General features: G+C 39.5%; 1 protein-coding gene across 3 annotated transcripts in view; it reads right to left on the bottom strand.

Moving 5' to 3' along the window:
* Positions 1-22,190, bottom strand: part of UBR3 (ubiquitin protein ligase E3 component n-recognin 3) — a 227,624-nt gene extending 205,434 nt beyond the window's left edge. For all 3 annotated transcript variants that reach the window (XM_060106288.1, XM_060106291.1, XM_060106290.1), the window contains exon 1: positions 21,590-22,190. In XM_060106288.1, coding sequence (XP_059962271.1) covers positions 21,590-22,137 — 548 coding nt within the window. In that variant the 5' untranslated portion in view covers positions 22,138-22,190. The remainder of the gene's footprint in view (positions 1-21,589) is intronic.
* Between the last annotated feature and the right edge of the window lie 1,694 nt (positions 22,191-23,884).

The following is a 23,884-nucleotide window of genomic DNA, read 5'->3' as shown; positions in this document are numbered from 1 at the left end:
AATTGGACAACTACATGTAAAAGAATGAAATTACAACACTCCCTAACACCATACACAAAAATAAACTCAAAATGAATTAAAGACCTAAATGTAAGACCAGACATTATAAAAGTCTTAGAGGAAAACATAGGCAGAACACTCCATGAAATAAATCACAGTAAGATCCTTTTTGACCCACCTCCTAGAGAAATGGAAATAAAAACAAAAATAAATAAATGGGACCTAATGAAACTTAAAAGCTTTTGCACAGCAAACAAAACCATAAACAAGACGAAAAGACAACCCTCAGAATGGGAGAAAGTATTTGCAAACGAAGCAACTGACAAAGGATTGATCTCCAAAATATACAAGCAGCTCATGCAGCTAACTATCAAAAAAACAAACAACCCAGTCCAAAAATGGGCAGAAGACCTAAATAGACATTTCTCCAAAGAAGATATACAGATTGCCAACAAACACATGAAAGGATGCTCAACATCACTAATCGTAAGAGACATGCAAATCAAAACTACAGTGAGGTATCACCTCACACCGGTCATAAGGGCCATCATCAAAAAATCTATGAACAATAAATGCTGGACAGGGTGGGGAGAAAAGGGAACCCTCCTGCACTGTTGGTGGGAATGTAAATTGATACAGCCACCATGGAGAACAGTATGGAGGTTCCTTTAAACACTAAAAATAGAACTACCATGCAGTCCCACTACTGGGCATATACTCTGAGAAAACCATAACTCAAAAAGAGTCATGTACCACAATGTTCAATGCAGCTCTATTTACAATAGCCAGGACATGGACGCAACCTAAGTGTCCATCGACAGATGAATGGATAAAGACGATGTGGCACATATATACAATGGAATATTACTCAGCCATAAAAAGGAATGAAATTGAGTTATTTGTAGTAAGGTGGATGGACTCAGAGACTGTCATACCGAGTGAAGTCAGAAAGAGAAAAACAAATACCATATGCTAACACATATGTATAGAATCTAAAAAAAAAAAGGTTCTGAAGAACCTAGGGGCAGGACACGAATAAAGACGCAGACATAGAGAATGGACTTGAGGACACGGGGAGGGGGAAGGGTAAGCTGGGACAAAGTGAGAGAGTGGCATGGACATATATATACTACCAAATGTAAAATAGATAGCTAGTGGGAAGCAGCCGCATAGCACAGGGAGATCAGCTCGGTGCTTTGTGTCCACCTAGAGGGGTGGGATAGGGAGGGTGGGAGGGAGACGCAAAAGGGAGGGAATATGGGGTTATATATATACGCATAGCTGATTCACTTTGTTATACAGCAGAAACTAACACAGCATTGTAAAGCAATTATACTCCAATAGATATTAAAAAATAATTAAAAAATTTAAAAATTAAAAAAATAGGCAGTCTAAGGCCTAAAGAGATTAAAACACATTGCCCTCTAACTATAAATAATTACCAGAAAAAAATAACTATGGAAGGCAAATTATAGGGAATATGAGCACCTCTGTAAAGGTGTTTTTTAATTTATTTGTTTGTTTGCTTTTGGCTGCATTGGGTCTTCATTGCTGCACTCAGATTTCTCTAGTTGCAGTGAGTGGGGGCTACTCTTCATTGCAGTGCATGGGCCTCTCATTGCGGTGGCTTCTCTTGTTGTGGAGCACAGGCTCTAGGTGCGCAGGCTTCAGTAGTTGTGGCACGCGGTCTCTAGAGCACAGGCTCAGTAGTTGTGGCGCACAGCCTTTGTTGCTCTGCAGCATGTGGGATCTTCCCGGACCAGGGCTCGAACCCATGTTCCCCGCATTGGCAGGAGGATTCTTAACTGCTGTGCCACCAGGGAAGTCCCTGAAAAGATGTTTTAACGCCGATGGTTAATCAGTAAGCAAAAGAGTGGTTCACATTTCAAACCAAGATTTATTCAACAGACTCCAGCTCAAAAGACCTGGATCCCAGCTATGCCAATTACTATTCATTGAGTAAGAGTCACTCTTACCCCAATTAAATTACTCCCCCGTGAAATGAGGACAATAATATCTACCTCAGAAATTATTATGAGAAGAAGGGTAAAAAAAAAATCTAATAAAAATAGAGTACAACAAAGCTGGTGTATGTTAATAAAACCATATCAAGAATTAAAATAAATGTGAATAGTCTAAGCATGCCAATTAAAAGACAGAGATCATCATAGTGATTTGCAAAAAGCAAAATCCAAATATATCCTCTATACAAGAAATGCACTTTCTTTGAGATATTATTGACATATAACATTATATTAGTTTCAGGTGTTCAACATAACGATTAGGTATTTGTGTATATTGTGAAATGATCACCAATAAGCTACTTAATGAAATGCACTTTAAATATAAATATATAAAAATATATTTAAGTTAAAAGTAAAGGGAAGGAAAGATATATACCATGCAAACTCTATCTAACTTATGAACGTCAGACCAACCTTATAAATGACAAGCTCAAAGTGCCTAACTTTAATATTAAGAAACCGGACATTACATGTCTTCAGGAAAATCCAGCAGTGAACACAGATGAGGGTAAACGTCTAACAGGTTGTGGGCCCTCTTCTCTAAAAGCAAAAGGTACTCTTCCAAAGTTAGAGCAAAATCCAACAGATTTTCTGAGAGCATATATACAGAAAAAAGTCCACTTAGGTGACTGGTAAATATAGCTATGAGAATACAGCATATAATACTGTACTACAAATATGTGCATAATTAGAGATAAGCATCCCATTTAAAAACACATTCTCTAAAAAAGATGTGTAATATCATTTTTTCCTCAGTTTTTTACAAGTAAAGTACTATTTAACTCAAAAGTAAAAAAACATTATAATGATACTATTCTTTACTCCAAAAGTATACTTTATTAATAAGAGTTAATTAAATAAAACCTGTTATCAGAATAAAGGCTTTTAAAAATTTTGCATGTCAGTGTTTTTGTACCTCAGCCCAAGATAGAGTAACAAATACTGGATTTATCCCCTCATCCAAAATCAACCAAAAAAACAGACAAAATACATGAATCAGTGGTTTTCCAGACACTGAACATCAGGCAGTGAAAGACAATGATCTCTAACAAATGGGAAGCAAATGAAATGAGCCCCTTCAAATGTCACATCTTACTGCCTTGAGGGTTTCAAGGCCACAACCCGAGGAAGGAGAACCAAATGCAGCCAGGCAAGCTTCCTGAGTTAGGGGAGGAGGCAAAACTGAGAGTCTAGGAAAATCAATGCCACTAGAGTGAACAGGACGGAGTTCCAAACAGAAAAGAATTCCACAGAGATTAATTCCAGAAATCTATACAGGGAATCCCTGAGTATTCACCAGAGTACAGATCAGCACATAAATATGAGAAAACTACCCAAGGCCAGGAAAACAAAACAAAACAACAAATTTTTTTAATTGAAAAATTAGAACACAGCACATGTTCACATACAGAACCTAGAACAGTCATTTCCATCAGCCAGTCTGCAAAAACTCATAATTCATGAGATATCAGGTACTTTCCTTGGTAATGGGGAAGGTGTTTCCTTGGTATTGGGAAATAATTAGGCCTAGACTGAGCAATTCTCCTGACCCACCTAACAAATCATAAAGCAAAACTTGAAAAAATCAAACTGTTTCCAAAAAATTAATTACATGCCAAAACAAAGTTCAAAAATATTCATAAATAGAAAAAATATCAAGCACCTAAAAAGGTAAAATTCAAAAGGCTTCCCTGTGGCGCAGTGGTTGAGAGTCCACCTGCCGATGCAGGGGACATGGGTTCGTGCCCTGGTCTGGGAAGATCCCACGTGCCGCGGAGCGGCTGGGCCCGTGAGCCATGGTTGCTGAGCCTGCGCGTCCAGAGCCTGTGCTCCACAACGGGAGAGGCCACAACAGTGAGAGGCCCGCATACCACACACACACACACACAAAAGGTAAAATTCACAGTGGCAGGCATCCAATGTCTGGAGTATAAAGAAGCAGGAAAAAACAATCTGTGATGAGAACAATCAATCAAAAATGATCCAAAATTAACACAGATGTTAGATTCACAGAAATAAACATTAAAAGTTATATAATGGCATTCCATATGTTCAAAAGTTAAGTAGAGATATGGAAGATATTAAAAAGTTGAACTTCTAGGGATTAAACTACAATGTCTGAGATAAAAAATACAATGCATTGGATTAACAGATTAGACAGGGCAGAAGAAAAGATTAGTGAACCTAAAGACATAGAAAGAGAAACTAGCAAAAACAAAAGACAAGAAAAAAACAGACTGCCCAAAATGAAAAGAACAGTAGTGAGCTATGCTTCAAGCAGCTTAATATGCGTATAACTAGAGTCCCCAAAAGTAGAAGAAGGTAGAAACACATATAAAGAAATAATGTTCAGGGACTTCCCTGGCAGTCCAGTGGTGAAGACTCCACGTTTCCACTGCAGGGGGCACAGGTTCGATCCCTGGTTGGGGAACTAAGGTCTCGCATGCTGCACAGCGCGGCCAAATAAATAAATAAATAAAATAATGTTCAAAATTTTTTCCAAATTTGATTAAAATAATAAACCCGAAATCCAAGAAGCTCAACAAGCCCAAGCACAAAAAACATGAAAAACAAAAAATAAAAACCCTACACTGAGACATCATAATCAAACTACTCAAAAGCAGGGATAAAGAGAAAATGTGAAAAGCAGCCACAGAAGAAGACAGGTCAGAGAAGCAAAAAAAAAAAAAAAAAAAAAAGAAAAAAAAAGGGATGACAGCAGATTTCTCCTTGGAAACAATGCAAGCAAGAAGACACTAGTGGGCTTTCCTGGTGGTGCAGTGGTTAAGAATCCGCCTGCCAAAGCAGGGGACACAGGTTCGAGCCCTGGTCCGGGAAGATCCCACATGCTGCAAAGCAACTAAGCCCGCGAGTCACAACTACTCAGCCTGTGTGCCGAGAGCCCATGCTCTGCAACAAGAGGAAGCCACCACGAGAAGCCCGCAACCTCAATGAAGAGTAGCCCCTGCTCGCCGCAACTAGAGAAAGCCTGCATGCAGCAACGAAGACCCAATGCAGCCAAAAATAAATAAAATTTTTTTAAAAAGACACTAGTATATCATAAAGTACTAGAATCCTTAGAATCTTTCAAAAACAAAGGCATAAAAAAAAGCAAAATAAAGACATTTTCAGACATACCAAAAAAAAAGAAAGAAAGAATCCATCACTAGCAAACCTGCACTATAAGATATATTAAACAAAGTCATTCACGCATAAGGTGGAAACATGGACCTACACAAAGGAACAAAACACTGGAAATTGTAACTAGATGAGTATGATTTTTTTATTATCATTTAAATCACTATTAGAAATTGATTGTTTAAATAAAAATAACAACAATGTATTCATGAGTTTATGATATATGTGAAAATAAAATGTATGACAACAGTAAGATAAAAGCTGGGAGAGGAAAAACAGAAACAAACTATTAGAAGATTCTTATACTATACATAAAGTAGTATAATGTAACTGAAGGTAGACTGTGATAAATTAAAGATACACTGTACACTATAAGCCATAAGGCAATCAATAAAATAACAATGACAAGCTAATCAACCAACAAAGGAGATAAATGGAAACATAAAAAATAATTTAAAAGAAGGCAAAAAGGAGAAAAAAAGCAAACAAAGGGTAGATGGGATAAATAGGAAATAAACAGCAAGATGATAGACTTAAATCTAACCATATCAATAAGCATATCAGGGGCTTCCCTGGTGGCACAGTGGTTGAGAGTCTGCCTGCCAATGTAGGGAATGCGGGTTCATGCTCCGGTCTGGGAAGATCTCACATGCCGCGGAGCGGCTGGGCCTGTGAGCCATGGCCGCTGAGCCTGCGTGTCCAGAGCGTGTGCTCTGCAATGGGAGAGACCACAACAGTGAGAGGCCCGCATACCGCAAAAAAAAATAATAATAATAAGCATATCAAATGTGGTCGAAATACCACTGTCAGAGATTATCAAATTGGATAAAAAGATAGGCCCAACAAGATCAACTGCCTACAAGAAAAGGACTTTAAAGAAAAAGACACAAATGTTTAAAAGAAAAACATTCTTTGTTTTTTGGGTTTTGGTTTTTGAGTTTTTTTGGCCACACCACACAGCTTGTGGGATCTTAGTTTCCTGACCAGGATCGAACCCATGTCCCTGCAGTGGAAGCTCAGAGTCCTAACCACTGGAGCACCAGGGAATTCCCAAGAAAAAATATTTTTAAAAATAGATACCGTCCGTGGAGAAACTGTCTTCCACAAAACTGTCCCTAGTGCCACAAAGGTTGGGGACCAGTGATACAGAGGACATATCACTGAAATTAAAAACCACATGGGGAAAAAAATGAAACAGAAAAATCAATAAAATCAAAAGCTGGTTGCTTAAAAAGAGCAACAAAAGTGACACAGGAATGAAAAAGACAATATCATTATATATTCTACAGACACTGATAGAACAATAAAATATTACAAGCAACCTTTTGCCCATAAATTCAACAACTTAAATGAAATGGTCAAATTCCTTGAAAGATTGAAACTGCCAAAGCTCACACAAAAACATAACCTGAATAAGTAGTACATCATTAAAGAAATTGAATTTGTACTTAAAAACCTTCCAACAAGGACTTCCCTGGTGGCGCAGTGGTTGAGAGTCCGCCTGCCGATGCAGGGGACACGGGTTCGTGCCCCGGTCCGGGAGGATCCCACATGCCGCGGAGCGGCTAGGTCCGTGAGCCACGGCCGCTGAGCCTGCGCGTCCGGAGCCTGTGCTCCGCAACAGGAGAGGCCACAGCAGTGAGATGCCTGCGTACTGCAAAAAAAAAAAACCTTCCAACAATAAATACTCCAAACTTAGATTGCTTCACTGTCAGTCTCTGCCCAACATTTAAGGGAGAAATATATTATATTCTACACAAAATCTTAAAAAAATTCAGAAGAGGTGGGAACCCTTCCAAACTCATTTTAGGAAGGTGGCTTTACCCTAATACCAAAATTAGACAAAGATATTACAAAAGAAAACTATAGTTCAATATCCCTCTTGAACACAGATACAAAAATCCTCATATCAAAATACTAGCAACTCAAATCCAGCAATATATAAAAAGGGTAATACATCATGACCAAGTAGAGTTTATCCCAGGATGCAAGACTGGTTCAATACTCAAAAAATTACTTAATGTAATTCACCATATCTACAGATTAAAAAGAAAAATCACACAATTACCTCAGTAGATGCACAAAAAAACATCTGACAAAATCCAGCAACCCACTGCTGATAATTGGGGGGAAAAAAAACAAAACCTCTCAGCAAACTAGGAATAGAAATTACTCAATTGGATAAAGAGCATCTACAAAAAACCTACAGCTAATATCAGACTTAATGATAAAAGACTTATTTTCCCCTAGCATCAGGAACAAGACAAGGATATACACATTCACCACTTCCGCTCAACACTGTACTGGAGGTTGTGCCCCATGCAATCAGGAAGGGAGGGAGGAAGAACAGTGAGAGAAAGAGAGAAAGAGAGAGAAAAGAAAGAAAGAAAGAGAGAGAGAGAGAGAGAGAGAGACAGAGGGAGGGAGGGAGGGAGGGAGGAAGGCAGGAAGGAAAGAAAGAGAAAGAGAGAAAGAAAAAGAAAGAAAGAGGAGGGAGGGAGGAAGAAATACAGAGAGAAAGAGAGGGAGGGAGGGAGAAAGGAAAGGCACTAAGATTTGAAAGGAAGAAGTAAAACAATCTTTATTCACAGTCAACATGCTCATCTACATAGAAAACCTAATGGAATCCATCCAAAGCTACTAGACCAAATAAGTTTAGTGAGGTTGCAGATGTAAGATCAATACACAAACCTCAACCTGAGTATGAATGTTCGTAACAGCTAAATCTGTAATAGCCAAAAACTGGAAGCTACTCAAATGTTCATCACCAGATGAACAGATATACAAGTTGTGTTATATCCTTACAGTGGAATATTACTTAACAATAAAGGAATGAACTACTGACATACAACAACATGAATGAATCTAAAATAGTTACACTGAGGGAAGGACACCAGATCAAATATATGTGTGTGTATATATATCCACACCAGACTGACTTAATTTGTCCTGCCTTTGAGGATGATTTGTAAGAAGTTGAATTATTGATAACAGAATGTTTTGGGTGCTCTGATAAACATGAAAACAAAGTAAGAAAAATGGAAATGGGAAAAGGTGTTTTCCTCCTATAATTGAAGCAATAATGTATTAATTTTTGAATAATTCAGGGTTAAAAGGTACAAACAAGATGCTGAAGTTCTCACTGAGAAAGGCTAGAATTCCTATGCACTGTTATTTTCCTGATGACTATCTAAAAATGGTGCCCTGATTTAGGTTTTGGGAAACATTGAAAAAAAAAAAGCCACAAGAGAGTGTTATTTGGTGAACTATTTTTTTACATTTATAAATGTGGTGTTAACATCACAAAATATAAATATATGCACATACACACACACACACACACACACACATTCCACTTACATAAAGCTCTAGAAATGCAAATTAATCTACAGCAACAGAATGGTTGCTGGGGGAAGAGGCACAGAAAAAAGGGAGAAAGTAGGGATTACCTTGCAGGTGGTTGCTATGTTTATTATCTTGCTTGTGGTGACAGTTTTACAGGTGTGTGTGTGTGTATATGTGTATATATATATATATATACACACATATACACATACATATATATGTGTATATATATATAGAAACTTAATGTACTTTATTTATTTTTTTTTTTGCGGTACGCGGGCCTCTCACTGTTGTGGCCTCTCCCCTTGTGGAGCACAGGCTCCGGACGCACAGGCTCCGGACGCACAGGCTCAGCGGCCATGGCTCACGGGCCCAGCCGCTCCGCAGCATGTAGGATCTTCCCAGACCGGGGCACGAACCCGTGTCCCCTGCATCGGCAGGCGGACTCTCAACCACTGCGCCACCAGGGAAGCCCTTAATGTACTTTAAATGTGTGCAACTTATTATAAATCAATTATGCCTCAATCAAGCTATTCCAAAAAATGCCTTCAAAATCATATGCAATTGCCTTGGTCAAGCATTCCAATCCAATGCTTTGATAAAAGGCTTTGCTTTTTAACAGTTCTATCACCAGTAATGGAATATTAATATAGCGTGCCAATGTTTCATAGTCCTGGGCAATCAATCACATAAAATTGGAATAATACCATTCTCTTTATGTGTTTCTAGTCTCATTTAGTTAAAAGAAAAATTGAAGTAGGCAAGTCAAATACTGTCCCCATTTTACATGTGAGAAAAACTACAGCCTAGGAAAATTAAGTGATTTACCCAAGGACTAAAAGATAACAAATGTTGGGAAGTGAGACCAAAACATGGCCTCATACACAGTTATGTTCTCACAAATTCTAAACTGAAAATTAGAAAGACCAACTTCAAAGGTCCCTGGTCAAAAAATGAGTGTTCTCTAGAGGTGACTGATAAGCTACCTGGAGTTCTGTGATAATGAAAATATCACTGTGAATAAATCAGAACTATAATATTCTTGCAAACCAGCATTCTAGGAAATTCTTTCCACTATTACAGGTTAGATTTCCTGAGATTCTTTAAAGAATATATTCCAGGACTTCCCTGGTGGTGCAATGGTTAAGAATCCGCCTGCCAATGCAGGGGACATGGGTTCGAGCCCTGGTCCAGGAAAACTCCTCATGCCATGGAGCAACTAAGCCCGTGCGCCACAACTACTGAGTCTGCACTCTAGAGCCCAGGAGCCACAACTACTGAGCCCACATGCCACAACTACTGAAGCCCGTGCACCTAGAGCCTGTGCTCCACAACAAGAGAAGCCACCGCAATGAGAAGCCCGTGCACTGCAATGAACAGTAGCCCCTGCTTGCCGCAACTAGAGAAAGCCCATGTGCAGCCATGGAGACCCAATGCAGCCAAAAATAAATAAATAAATGTATTTTTTTAAAGCTTAAAAAAAAGAATATATTCCATTTAATTGTCCCCATCTCTCCCAATAAAATCACCTACAAGCAGGATTATCACTACCTGAGCAATGGGCAAGGCTTAAAATCCCCTTAAGAAATCAAAACCTCAAATCTAGGCTTCATGCAAGTTTGGAGTTCAAATTCACATTACTCATGTGGCACTGGAACTCCTCAAACTAAAAATTAATTTTTAAAACTGGCACTGGGCCAATGATGTCTGTGATGGTTTAGAAAACAGCTCCCAATCTCCTTCCAGGTAAAACTCAAATTTCTTGTAAAATTTTCCTTAAAGATTTTTTCTAGAAATGCAAATTAAAAACTTAATAGACAAACTGGACAGCAGATTAGACAGAACTGAAGAAGGAATTACCTAGAAGACAGATCTGAGGAAATCACCCCCAATTCAGGGGGGGGAAAAAAAAAGATAATGGATAGAAAATGAGTGAGCTCTATTTAGAAAACAGAATGAGAAAATCCAACAAATATGTTATAGTAGCATAGTATCCAAAACAGAACATAAAGAATGGGAGAGAGTTGAAATTCAAAGAGACAATGGCTGAGAATTTTCAGAACTGATGAGAGACACAAATCCTCATCTAGAATCAGCTCAACAAATGAAGCCACACCTAGACACAGCAAACTGAAAGTACAGATCACCAAAAAGTAAACCTTAAAAGTAATTAACAAAGGCAGATTACTTACAAAAGAACAATTAGATGGAATATAACTTCTCATCAACAGAGACCAGAAGACAACAGAAAAGTACCTTCAAAGTGTAAGGAAAAACAAATGTCAACTAAAATTCTTAACCCAGTTAAAATATTATTTGAGAGTGAGACTGAAAACTACTCTTGTACCTGATTACATCATGTTCTTTCAAGCCTGTGAAGCTTTATGTTTTCTGTTTCTTCTATCCATAATGTCCTCCTTTAACTCCCAATCTCCTTCCAGATCAAATTCAAGTTCTTTGTAAAGTTTTCTTCAGCTTTCACTAGTATGCAGTATCAACAGAGGCCACAGAGGCTAAGAACACAAGATTAGGAATATGCACAGAAATGGGTGTGAATAACAGCTGTGTGACTTTGGTCATGTTGCCTCCCTGAGACTATATTTTACTTATGTAGATGATAATATCAACCCCTAAGGTTTGTTAAGAATGTTAAATTAGATATATGTAAATTCCTGACCTACAATAAAACTCATTAATAAGAAAATGTACAGATTAGCTATTAGAAGAGACTTCAGAATATTGCTTGATCAATATTTTTTAAAAAAGCATTTGAAAATTTTTATAATATAAAATTTTGAGAAAAAGCAATAAACAAGGAATTAGAAAAAGTAATTTTTTAAATGATATTTATAGTAGAAACAAAAAGAAGGTATCGGGGAACAAATTTAACAAAAGATACACAATTTATGGAGGAAATTACTTTATTGATAGAAAAAACAATTTACACTACTCTCACGGTTAGGAAGATTTAATACTACAAAGATGACAGCATGTGTATTCTACTGAAAAGAATTCCACTGCATGATTAAACAACAGTTTAATTGTTTCTATATTTTCTTTATTTTCTCATTATTTCTATATTTTTCCTATTTCAAATAGTATTATTGTAGAGACTCCTTCTGCAATGTCCTCAAATTTAGCATGATTCCAAAAAATAACTAACAGAATTTTCCACAGGACTTGACAAGCTGACCCTGAAATTCAAATGAAAAAGCTAGGGACCAAGTATAGCCAAGATTCTTTTGAAGAATTATAAAGGAAATCCTGCCATATTGAGATATATTCTAATGTTATAATAATTAAAGTAGTATGATATTGTTGCAAGAGACATATCAATACAACAAAGAGCTGAAGACATATACAGGAAACTGATACGTGACAGAGGTGGCACAAAAATCAATGAAGAAAAAAATGGCTGTTTAATAAATGGTGCTAGATGTTTACAGTACCCAGGACATGGAAGCAACCTAAACATCCATTGACAGATGAATGGGTAAAGAAGATGTGGTACATATATACAATGGAATATTACTCAGCCATTAAAAAGAATGAAGTAATGAAATAATTCCATTAGCGGCAACATGGATGGACCTGGAGATTATCATACTAAGTTAAGTAAGTCAGACAGAGAAAGACAAATATCATATGATATCACTTATATACAGAATCTAAAAAAAATGGTACAGATGAACTTATTAACAAAACAGAAACAGACTCACAGACTTAGAGAATGAACTTATGGTTACCGGGGGGAAAGGCTGGCGGGGAGGGACAGACTGAGAGTTTAGGATTAAAATGTACACACTGCTAAATTTAAAATAGATAACCAAGAAGGACCTACTGTAAAAAAATTTTTTAATTAAAAGATAATTTTTAAATAAATAAACAGTGCTAGAATAACTGGATCCTCATATTGAAAAAGATAAAATTAGATCTCAATCTCACATTATATGTAAAAATAAATTCCAGATGGACTAAAGACCCAAAGATGAAACACAAAATGTTAAATCTTTCAGAAGAAAACTTATAAGCATTTTTTTAAACCAAGGTAGAGAGAGGATTGCTTTAAAAAGACAAATAGGACTTCCCTGGTGGCGGAGTGGTTAAGAATCCACCTGCCAATGCAGGGGACACGGGTTCAACCCCTGGTCCGTGAAGATCCCACATGTCGCGGAGCAACTAAGCCCGTGCACCACAACTACTGAGACTGCGCTCTAGAGTCCGTGAGCCACAACTACTGAGCCCACACACCGCAACTACTGAGCACGCGTGCTGCAACTACTGAAGCCTGCGTGCCTAGAGCCCGTGCTCTGCAACAAGAGAAGCCTGCACACCACTATGAAGAGTAGCCCCTGCTCACCACAACCAGGGAAAGCCCACATGCAGCAACGAAGACCCAACGCAGCCAAAAAATATATAAATATTTTTAAAAAACACAAATAATACAAACTACAGTAGTAAAACTAGATTTTTAATTTCAGGCTTTTTACAACACTATTGTATATTACAAGGTGAAAAGACAAGCCACAGGCTAGAACAATGAAATGAGGAATCCAAAGATCGGTATCTAGCATACATTAAGACTCAGTAAAATAAAATTTAAAAACCCAGTAGAAAACAGGCAAAGAATATGAACCAGCAGTTACAAAAGAAGAAACTAAATGGCCTAAAAACAAATGAAAAGATGTTCAACTTTACCTAGCAGTCAGGAAATGCAAAATTTTTAAATATGTTTATAACCAACAGACTGGCAAAATATTTTATATATATATATAAAGAGAGAGATACATATATATATATCACCAATTTTGGTAAGTAGAAAAATAGGAACTCAAATTCCTGGTGGAAGTGTAATTGGGAGTAAACTGGATAAACCAACAGAAGGCAACTCTTAACTATCTAGTAACGCTGAAGAACAGAATGCACACTCTATGATCCAGTGATTCCTCTCCTAAAAACATTCTGGTATATCTATACAAGGAGACAAATGAAAAGATGTTCACTACAGCCCTTTTAGAAACAATGAAAAATGTAAAGCATCTAACTGTCCTTCAGCAAAGAAATAGGTAAGCAAACTATGGTTTAATCATACTATAGAATGTTTAATAGTAGTTAGAAATGAATGAACTAGTCTATTTTAGCAACATGGTAAATAAAAAAGGCAAGCTGCAAAAGGATTCATATAATGTAAAATAATTTATGTAAAATTTTCACATAAATACTGTTTAAATGTAGTGCATTTAAGTAAATGTAAAAAGTAAAACATGCATGGATATGACACAGGAATTTCAGGATAATGGTAACCCCTAGTGAGGGAAAGAGAAAGGGAGGGAGAAGAGGATGATCTTTATTTTTCTGATTGAAAAAAGCTCTAAGGAAAATATGATGAAAGGTTGACCTCTATTAATCCCAGTGGTGAGTACAAAGGTATCTGTTATATTCTTTTTATACTTTTACGTATATTGAAAATGTTTCATAGTTGAAAATAGTTTTAAAGAATTTAATATGACATAAAAATGATTAGAAAAAAATTACTATTTAACAACACTTCTAAATTGCTCTGTTGTAGTTAAACCTCATAACTATGACGATGACTAGAAATTCCACTTCCAGCTCAAGGATAATCTTCTCCACTAAGCAGAATCTGTCTACATTATTTCTAGTAAATTAGCATTGACAAAAAGTACAATGAACACAGAAAAGAGAACACAGATTTCTTTAACTCTTCTTCCTCCAAGCTCTCAGGAGTGTTGTGCTCCTTTGTTTGAATTTGTGACTTGAGTTAGATGGATACTGCTGTAGAGAAAATTCCAGATTCATAGGAAAGAAAATTTCACAAGTAATCCATGTAAACACATAGATAACATACTAAAACTCTGAATATGTGCAAAGAGAATATAAATAAAAGAGATAAATATGGCACAGGTCTTCATCATCAAATCTTTATTAAAAGTTTGTTACTTACAGCAATATAAACTAGAAATGAAAAAAATTGTTAATTCAGAAAATCAAATCCTGCAGTATGGTTTCACACTGTACTTATGCTATAGAAGTGTTGTCCCGACACATGAGCTTCACAGTGAAGATAAAACTCACCACTGGACTTTGCAACATGAGACTTAGATAACAGGAATACATAGAGTGAGCTAAAAAAAATAACAGAGAGGATGCCACTGCAAAGAAGATGCTAAGGTTGGCAACATAGGTAGAGGCCACATTGTGGAAAACACTGACGCCAGGCTAAGGGCGCCAGACTTTAGCTTATAAAAAATGGGAAGCCTTTTTTTTTTTTTTTTTTTTTGGCTGCGCCAGGTCTCAGTTGCAGCCTGCGGACTGTTAGTTGCGGCATGCGGGATCTTTTTAGTTGCAGCATGGGGGCTTCTTAGTTGTGGCATGCTTGCAGGATCCAGTTCCCTGACCAGGGATCTAACCCGGGCCCCCTGCATTGGGAGCACGGAGTCTTACCCACTGGACCACCAGGAAGCTATTTTAAGCGAAGTAGTCACATATGTAAAGCAGAATTTTATATGAGTGAAGGTTAGACTGAACTGTGAAATTATTACAGGCAGGAAAACAGTAAATTATCATGGAATAGGTTATGATGTGATGAAGGCTTGACCTAAGGTAACAGCAGAGAATGAAAAGAACAAATCTAAGAGAAAACAAAAGAACAGGTCTTGGTACCAAGCATACAAGGAGAGGGAAAGGGAAGAATCAATAATGACACAAGGAGACACTATTAGATATCTACCCAAAATCCATTCCTCTGTTTTTCCCCAGACATGAGACAACAAAGACCAAATGTAAACAAACTAAGTGATGGAACAAAAGTTTATAAAAAGCCTGGGTCCCCAATAACACTAATAAGCTGCTGAACTAGTCCTAAGATGCAAAACAGTAAATCTCTTCAAGGTTTAAGCCACTAGTAGCTGGGATTTCTTACTGAGGGAAAAATGATACTAATTTTAAAAGAAACAAAGGGAATTCCCCAGCAGTCCAATGGTTAGGACTGTGCTTTCATGGCCAAAGGCCCAGGTTCAATCCCTTGTCAGGGAACTAAGATACCACAAGCCTCACAGCACGGCCAAAAAAACTAAAATAAAATAATAAATAAATAAATAGGAAAAAAAAAAAGGAAAATCTACATGGAAGTATTTTGGAGACCGATATAATTGATTCAATTTTAGACATGCTGACATTAAGCTAATGGGAGGGTATTCAAGTGGCCAAAAGTTCCCAAACTGGTATGACTCAAAATAACAGCTTCCTAGATTTAACCAATGAAACTTTGATTATTCAAAGTTACAGATTTCTTTACTATAGGATTTCTTTAAGATGTTACACATTGCAGATAGTCAAGAAGATACAACGTGAAGTGTTTCCCAAATTTGCTTGGCCACAGTACACCCCTCTGTAATAGAAAATCTCTGTAAAACATGTCTAGAGAAATAGATAAAGTATAGCTGATCCTTGAAACTTTAAGAATAGAGTATTCTAGGGACTTCCCTGGTGGTCCAGTGGTAAAGAATCTGCCTTCCAATGTGGGGGACATGGGTTCAATCCCTGGTCCGGGAACTAGGCCTACACACCACAACTACTGAGCTCGCGCACTGCAACAGGAGAGCCTGCATGCCGCAAACTACAGAGCCCATGGGCCCTGGAGCCCGTGCGCCATAACTAGAGAGAGAAAATCCACATGCCACAACTAGAGAGAAGCCCACACGTCAACAAAGAGCCTGGGCCACAACAAAGGATCCCACATGCTGCAGCTGAGACCAGACTCAGCCAAATTAATTAATTAATTAAAAAGAATAGAGTATTCTACAAAGAACTCACTAATACATGAAAAGATAATACAATTAGAATACCACCATTTTGCAGCCCCTAATAAAATAATAGATCTAGACGATGATAATCAATAGCTGCAAAAATCTTTAACATGATAGGGAACGTCATGACAAATGGATTGGGCTGACAAACCTGAACCCACTGTTCAACCTAATATTTACTAAAGAATAGACAAGGAGACATTCTGTGGCTCCAGCTATTATTCAACAGGAAGTACAAAACACCATGATAAAGTTTTCTTGCCCCCTCCCCCAAAAAAGAGAACCTAAAATTTGATCAAGATTTTAGATCCAACTACTAGTTTACAAGAAATAATGGGCAGAGGAACAAGTTAAATATCACAGAGATGCAATCAGTAAAACCCAGAATGTCGGTTTCTTTAATAAATTGCAAAGAAGGAAAAAAGAAGGGGGAGGGGGAGACTATAAATAAAGATTCCTAAGAGAAATAAAAACCAAATACAACATTAGGACATTGTTTGCATCCTACTCCTAAATTAACCCTAAGAAATCATTTATGAGACAAGTGGGAAAATCTGAACACTCACTTGCTATTTGAAGATATTAAAAAATCACTGTGAGTATTTTAGGTACTATAATTGTGGAAACAGTACTGTAATTCTTTTAATTGTGATAAAATACACATAACATAAAATTTATTATTTAACCATTTTTAAGTGGTATTAAGAACATTCACATTGTTGTGCAACCGTCACCACCATCCAACTCAAGAACAGTTTTATCTTCCCAAACTGAAACTCTACCCATTAAACAATAACTCTCCATTCCCCCTTCCCTCCAGCCCCGGACAACCACCATTCTACTTTCTGTCTCTGTTAATGAGACTATTGCAGGCACTTCATATAAACAGAATCATACAACATTTGTCTTATTGTGTCAGGCTTATTTCACTTAGCATAAGGTTTTTAAGGTTCATCCATTTTGTAGCATGTGTCTGAATTTCATTTCTTGTAAAGGCTGAATAATATTCCATCTTATGAATATGCCACATTTTGTTTATCCATTCATCTGTCAGTGGACATTTGGGTTCAGTTTTATTTTTCAGGGTTCGTATCTCTTTACTGAGATACATACTTAAACATTTATAAACTGAATTATAAGATACCTGAGATTTGCTTCAAAATAGATAAAAAAGATATCACTTTTCACTTATCAGGTTAACAAAGATCAGAAAAACTGGTAACACCATATACATTGGCCAAGATGTGTGGAAACATGCTCATTCAAACACTGTTGGTGGGAGTGTAAATTAATCTCTTTGGAGGGCTCTATCAAAGTTTAAGATGTACATTTTCATTAACCAAGATATAATATAACTTCTGATAATTTATACTCACACATATACTCACACACATACACAAAGAAGTGTATATAAGAATACTGACTACAAGAAAGCTTATATTAAGCCCAAGACTGGAAACAATTTACATGTCTATCAGTAGGGAACTGACTGAATAAATTACAGTAAAATACAAAAATATGAAAATGCAATAGAATACAATTTAACTTTAAAAAAGAAAATAAAATGGTTCTATGTGTACTAATAAGAGACAGAATCCAATAAGTACGTTCACAGGAAAAAAGCAAGATTCAGAAGAGTATAACACTGTTCAACCAGACATTCACTGCTTTGATTTCTGGCACTGCCACACACTAAATAACCTAAAAACTTCCTACAACAAAACATTTAGAAATGCTGAGTAAATAAGGGAAATCTCTCACTGAGGTGTGGGATGGAGGAAAGAGGAACCCTTACTTTTTACTTTTCCACCTACTTTTATGTTATAACCAATAAGTATTACTTTTGAAATTAAAAAAGAAATCAGTCCTGAAGTACGCTGAAAAAAGATGCTATAAATTTAATATCCATGCCACTCCCTGAATAACTAAAGCAATGTAATCTCAGGGCAAATTTTCAGGTATAACAGCTACTATTTTATCCAATTTAATTCAACATTTACTACTAAGTACAAGAGCCTTTGAAAAATAATAGCAAGATGAAGTTCCTATTTTTTAAGGAGTTTAGAATCTGTGAGGAAGAATAAGGAGGCAAAAGAAATCAATAATACACAATAGAACATGAAAATGGTCATCCTCTGCATCAAAATTTGAAAACTAAATGTTTAAAATTCCAATTTCTGGTTCGTAACATCAGAACCCCAAACCAGTCTGACATTAGTTTAGATTTTCCATTACTTTTTTTCTTTTTTTTCTCCATTACGTTTTTTTAACTCATCCATCCATTAATCATTTGTGACAATGACTGTACTTACATTAGTGGCAACATACAATTATTAATACATAGTTTCTATAGGCTTTGTGATCTCTTCCCACAAATGAATTCTCAGTTGTTTTCTTCCTTTGATTCGTATACCTGTTAATAGGCCACATTTATTATATCAGTACTACTAATCAAAAATAACTGAATTCCCTGGTGGCACAGTGGTTAAGAATCCACCTGCCAATGCAGGGGACACGGGTTCAAGCCCTGGTCCGGGAAGATCCCACATGCCGCGGAGCATCTAAGCCCGTGTGCCACAACTACTGAGCCTGTGCTCTAGAGCCCGCAAGCCACAACTACTGAGCCCGTGTGCCACAACTACTGAAGCCCACGTGCCTAGAGCCCATGCTCCGCAACGAGAAGCCACCGCAATGAGAAGCCTTCACACTGCAACCAAGAGTAGCCCCTGCAACTAGAGAAAGCCCATGCGCAGCAACGAAGACCCAACACAGCCAAAAAATAAATCAATTAATTAAAAAAAAAAAAAAGGAATGCTACTTGTAGAGGCAATAGAGAGAAGTGCTTAACTGTCAGGGTCTGGAGCCAGCATGCCTAGCCAGCTACCTGTGTAATCCTGAGCAAGTTTCTTAAAACTCTGTGCCCCACTTTCCTCTTCTGTACAATGGGGATAATAACAGTAACAATCTCATAGTTATTGATTAAGTGAGTTAATGTAAAGCAGATTTTAATATTTGACCACTATTTTCCAAATAGATGAATAAAACTCCAAAATTTTAATAGCACTCTGTTGTTGAGGCTGGTGTGAAACAGAGAGTCACATGCTCTGCTTACTCCTAAGCCTTTTGGGGGGCAATCTGGAAATCCCACTTTGAGAATTTATCCCACTGATATTCTTGCACAGGTATGCAAGGAGAGGTATACCAGTTTTTTATTTCATACTGAAACCAAAATGTCCATCAAAAGTGATGACTAAATAAAGAATGGCAAATTTATGACATGAAACACTATGCAGCAGATTGTTTTTTTTAATAGAGTGAGTACACTGATTTACTGACATGGAAAGATCTCAAATAAGTGAAAAATTCAAGATGTATACAACAGTGCACATGATAGGTTACCTTTTGTATAAAAAGAGGCTGAAATATCAAAATACATATTCATCCTTGTTTCTTTTTGCACTAAGAGAAACTAGTAACAGTGTGAAGAAACTGGGCAGATGGGAGACAGGATGGGAGGGAAACTTCAAACTGTGTATCTTTTTATTTTTATTTTTTGCTTTTTTAGCTACACAAATATCTTACCTATTCAATTGTCAATTTTTACAGTTTTTTTTTTTTTTTCGCGGTACGCGGGCCTCTCATTGTTGTGGCCTCTCCCATTGTGGAGCACAGGCTCCGGACGCGCAGGCTCAGCGGCCATGGCTCACGGGCCCAGCCGCTCCACGGCATGTGGGATCTTCCCGGACCGGGGCACGAACCCGTGTCCCCTGCATCGGCAGGCGGACTCTCAACCACTGCGCCACCAGGGAAGCCCAATTTTTACAGTATTTTTAAGTGTCAGGCATACACTTTAAGCCGGCAAATGTTAGCTGCAATTATTACTATTGTTGTTACTAGCAATAGCAGTATTATAAGTATTATTATCATTAACAAGCTCAAAATAGCTCCTTTCTGAAGCTTTTTTCTTACTCTCTCTGCACAGAGCCTTCTCTGACTCCCAGACTATTTAAGGAATTTATCATTTTCTACTCTAGTGTAAGCGGCTTAAGGGGCAGGTCAATGTCTTGTTCATTTTTAATATCCTAGGAGCCTTGCTTGTACCTAGTCGATACAAATATTCTGGAATAACTGTAATCTACAAGTACTCCAAAGAAAATAGTGACCATTTCTAACGGGATTAGACTCTATCATTAATTATAAGACCTGAAAATTGAAAAACTTGAATAACTGGATTTGCTAACATTCTTTCGGCTACTGACCAGCCAAAATCTCCTCTCTTTGACTAAGTTTTTCTTTCCCCGGGACTTCCCCAGACACTGACATCATACCCCAAGCCAAGACACAACATGCACCAACTCTTTAACTCACTGCCATCTCTGAAATGTCTTTTGTCCTAAATCCCAACACCCTGGTACATCATTCCTATCGAAAAAGCATTTGAGTGTTTCCTTTTAGATAGAGGTTCACATATTAGTCAGTGCATAAAGTGCCCTTTTAACTGGAGAAGACCTAACACATGATTCCTAATTCGCTCAGTGTTTTGTTTGGGCTGGTATGGAAGGTATTCTATAATTGACTGCTCGCTCAGTAGCTCAATTCTAGATGTCATCCCAGCACACCAAATACTCCACTGACAGCTCAACAGTCACTTTTCATACAGGCCCCTCCCCTTCCCTCCTCCCTCAACCCCCATCAGCTCAAGAGCTCCTTCCCTCATACTGACACACTGACAGTTCAGAAGTCCCTTTCCACAAGCTGTCCTCCCCTGCAGCTGCAAGACCACCTCCCCGAGTCGCATCATCCAGCGACCCAATTCGGTCCCCAATATCATCCCTCTCCCAGCCAATCCAAATCCCATCATCAGTCTCTTCCCAAGAAACAGGCAGCTTTAAAGCCTTTCCCAACAAGTACGCAATTGACAGCTCGACACCAGATTCCCTGAGTATCCTTTCCTCTTCTCTCCGCTCCAACCCCACGCACTGGCTCTTTTCTCTCAATCACCCGTTCGCCCTGGCTTCCCAGAAAATTCACAGCCTTGTTCCCTAAATACGCTCTCCGCTCTCCCCCTCCTCCCCATCCCCTTCACCGCTGACAGCTCAGTCACTTCCATCCCCATGTGGCTGCAACCTCCTGCCCCACTCCTTTCCCTTGACAGCTCTGGGTCGGCTCCAAGCTCCCCCTCCCCAAGGCCTCCTCAGACCTCGGCCTGGGCCTCCCGCGGTGCCCCCCGCCCCGGAGGACAGCTCCACTCACCCACTCTCCCGCATCACGTTGCTGTCCCCGCAGTCGCAGGCACCGCCGGCCTGGCTGCGGAACATGTTGAAGTCGTGTCCGGTGTGGTCACCCTGGTGGAAGCACTCGGCGCACAGCGACATGCAGGGAGAGATGCCGCACGTCCGGCAGCGGTAGGCCACGAAGTTGGCTGTCCAGACCAGGCCGCAGAGCGCCGCGGGGTCGTAGGCCCGCACCGCCGCGCAGAACTCGTCGTAGCCTCCGCCGCCCGCCAGAAGGCACTTACACCACTCCAGGGCCTCCTCCTCGGCCGCCCCCGGACCGCCCCCGTCGCCGGCCGCCGCCGCCTCCTCGCCGTCCGCAGCCGCAGCCAGCGGCCGCTCGGCGCTCAGCACCCGCTCCAGTAGCGCCTGCAGCTCCTCGGCACCTGCGCGGTTGTCCGGCCGGCTGAGGGCCGCCTTCAGGTGCGCGGCGGTGGCCGCCTTGTCGAGGGCCAGCCCGGGCGCGGGCATCTCGGCTTGGGGTGGCTGCGGACCCCCGACGGCCGCCGCAGCCGCCGCCGCCGCCATGATGAGAGCTCAGAATTTGGAGAGTCCAGGGCCGGCGGCTCCTCCTGGGAGGGTGGGGGAATTGGCTGCTGCGATTGCTCGGCCCGCCCAACTCTCGCGATACCCCGGGGCTGCCGCGCACCTCTGCCTGTGTCCCCGCCCCTGCACACGCCCCCTCGCGCTGGGGTGCCTGTTTCCCGACCCCTCGCCTGGGAGGGACCCCCTGTTCCTTCCTCCGACCTCTTGGCTCTCAGCTACAATTGAGAGCCACTAAAATAAGGGACCCGACTTTAAAATTATTTAATATGGAAAATCTTTAATATGGACCATTTTTCCTCTATTTACCTGGGCTACAGGAATACAGACAGCATCTTTCAGCTGTTTTTTAGGCATCTGCATTTCGTTCTGAGATGTAGATCCCCACGGTTATCAAACCCTTAATTACGATTGAATTACTATTATTATTGAAAAACCCTCCTAATTTTTCGCCCTGTATCAGTTCTTACCCTCACACTATTGCCAGTTTAATCTTCTAAAGTACATTTTTAGCGGATTAAAATATATTCTTGCTATCACTCTCCTGTTCAAAATCTTTAGTGGAAACAAAAGTCAAAAACTCCTTGAATCTTCTCTTAATGCCCACCACCAACCTATCTTTCTATCATTATCTCCTTGTGCTACTCTAAGTTTGCCATTTGAAAGAGACCAATGGGACTCTTCGGTTTTCTGACAGATGCTTTATGCCTGTAGTCTTTATTGTTCCTAATTCCACCCCTACTTCACCCCATACCGTCGCCCCACACTCCTGTTCTGGTAGTGTCTGCCCATTTCATTCCCCTTCTTCAAAAATGGCTCTGAGTTGGTCCGTGGGTCGGTGGCCTAGAGCTCGGTTCTCGGCTCTCATGTTCGGAGGTGGGAGGGACACGGGACAGGCCCGCACACCTGACCTGCCCGGAGAGGATCCCCGCACCCAACAGGAGAAGGAGGAGACTAAGCAGGGAAAAGGACTCACAGCTTCTGATGCGAGTCACGTGCTGGAAGCTGCCCTGGAGCAGATGGACGGGATCATTGCAGGCACTAACACAGGGGTGGATATTAGCGATGGTACCTGTGAGCCTGCACTGGCTTCCGCGGCTTCCTACATGAAACCCTTCTCGGTGCTCCATCTCGTCGAGGACTTGAGGCTGGCCCTGGAGATGCTGGAGCATTCTCAGGAGAGAGCAGCCCTCCTGAGCCAGATCCCAGGCCCCAGAGCTGCTTACATAAAGGGGTGGTTCAGAGGAGAGCTGGCTGCGGCTTTCCGGCTCTCTTTACACCTGGCATGGGCACCGATCCCTCCCTCCAGTCCTGCTAAGTACTACTGACTCAGGCTGCAGTGTTTACAGAAAACTTTATGAAGCTTCAAGAAAATGATAGGTCCATAATTCCTCAGTCTGAAACCCTTAATTCCTCAGTATGAAACCCTTGGGTCCACGTGCATTTTAGAACTCAGAGCTTATTAAACTTTAGAAAGGTGAGACAGTGCAAGTGTACTGTACTGTATGTACCATCTCCACCAGATACAAGGCAGGAAACACGTGAACATTTCTTCAGCAAAACTTGTGAATATCTGCATGAAGTGGGATAAACAAAGACTACAAATACATAACTTACAGTGACTATGTATTTTTACCTTGTTTAGATGTGCCTGAATTTATGAAACCATTTCTCTAATATTGAATTGAAATTACTTTTACTCTTTCACTAATAATATGGCATTGCTGCACAC

Source organism: Mesoplodon densirostris, chromosome 8 (genome assembly GCF_025265405.1).
Source record: "Mesoplodon densirostris isolate mMesDen1 chromosome 8, mMesDen1 primary haplotype, whole genome shotgun sequence".
Taxonomy (NCBI): Eukaryota; Metazoa; Chordata; class Mammalia; order Artiodactyla; family Ziphiidae; genus Mesoplodon; species Mesoplodon densirostris.
Note: the sequence above shows the minus strand (reverse complement) of the source record. Positions and strands in the feature narration are given on the sequence as shown.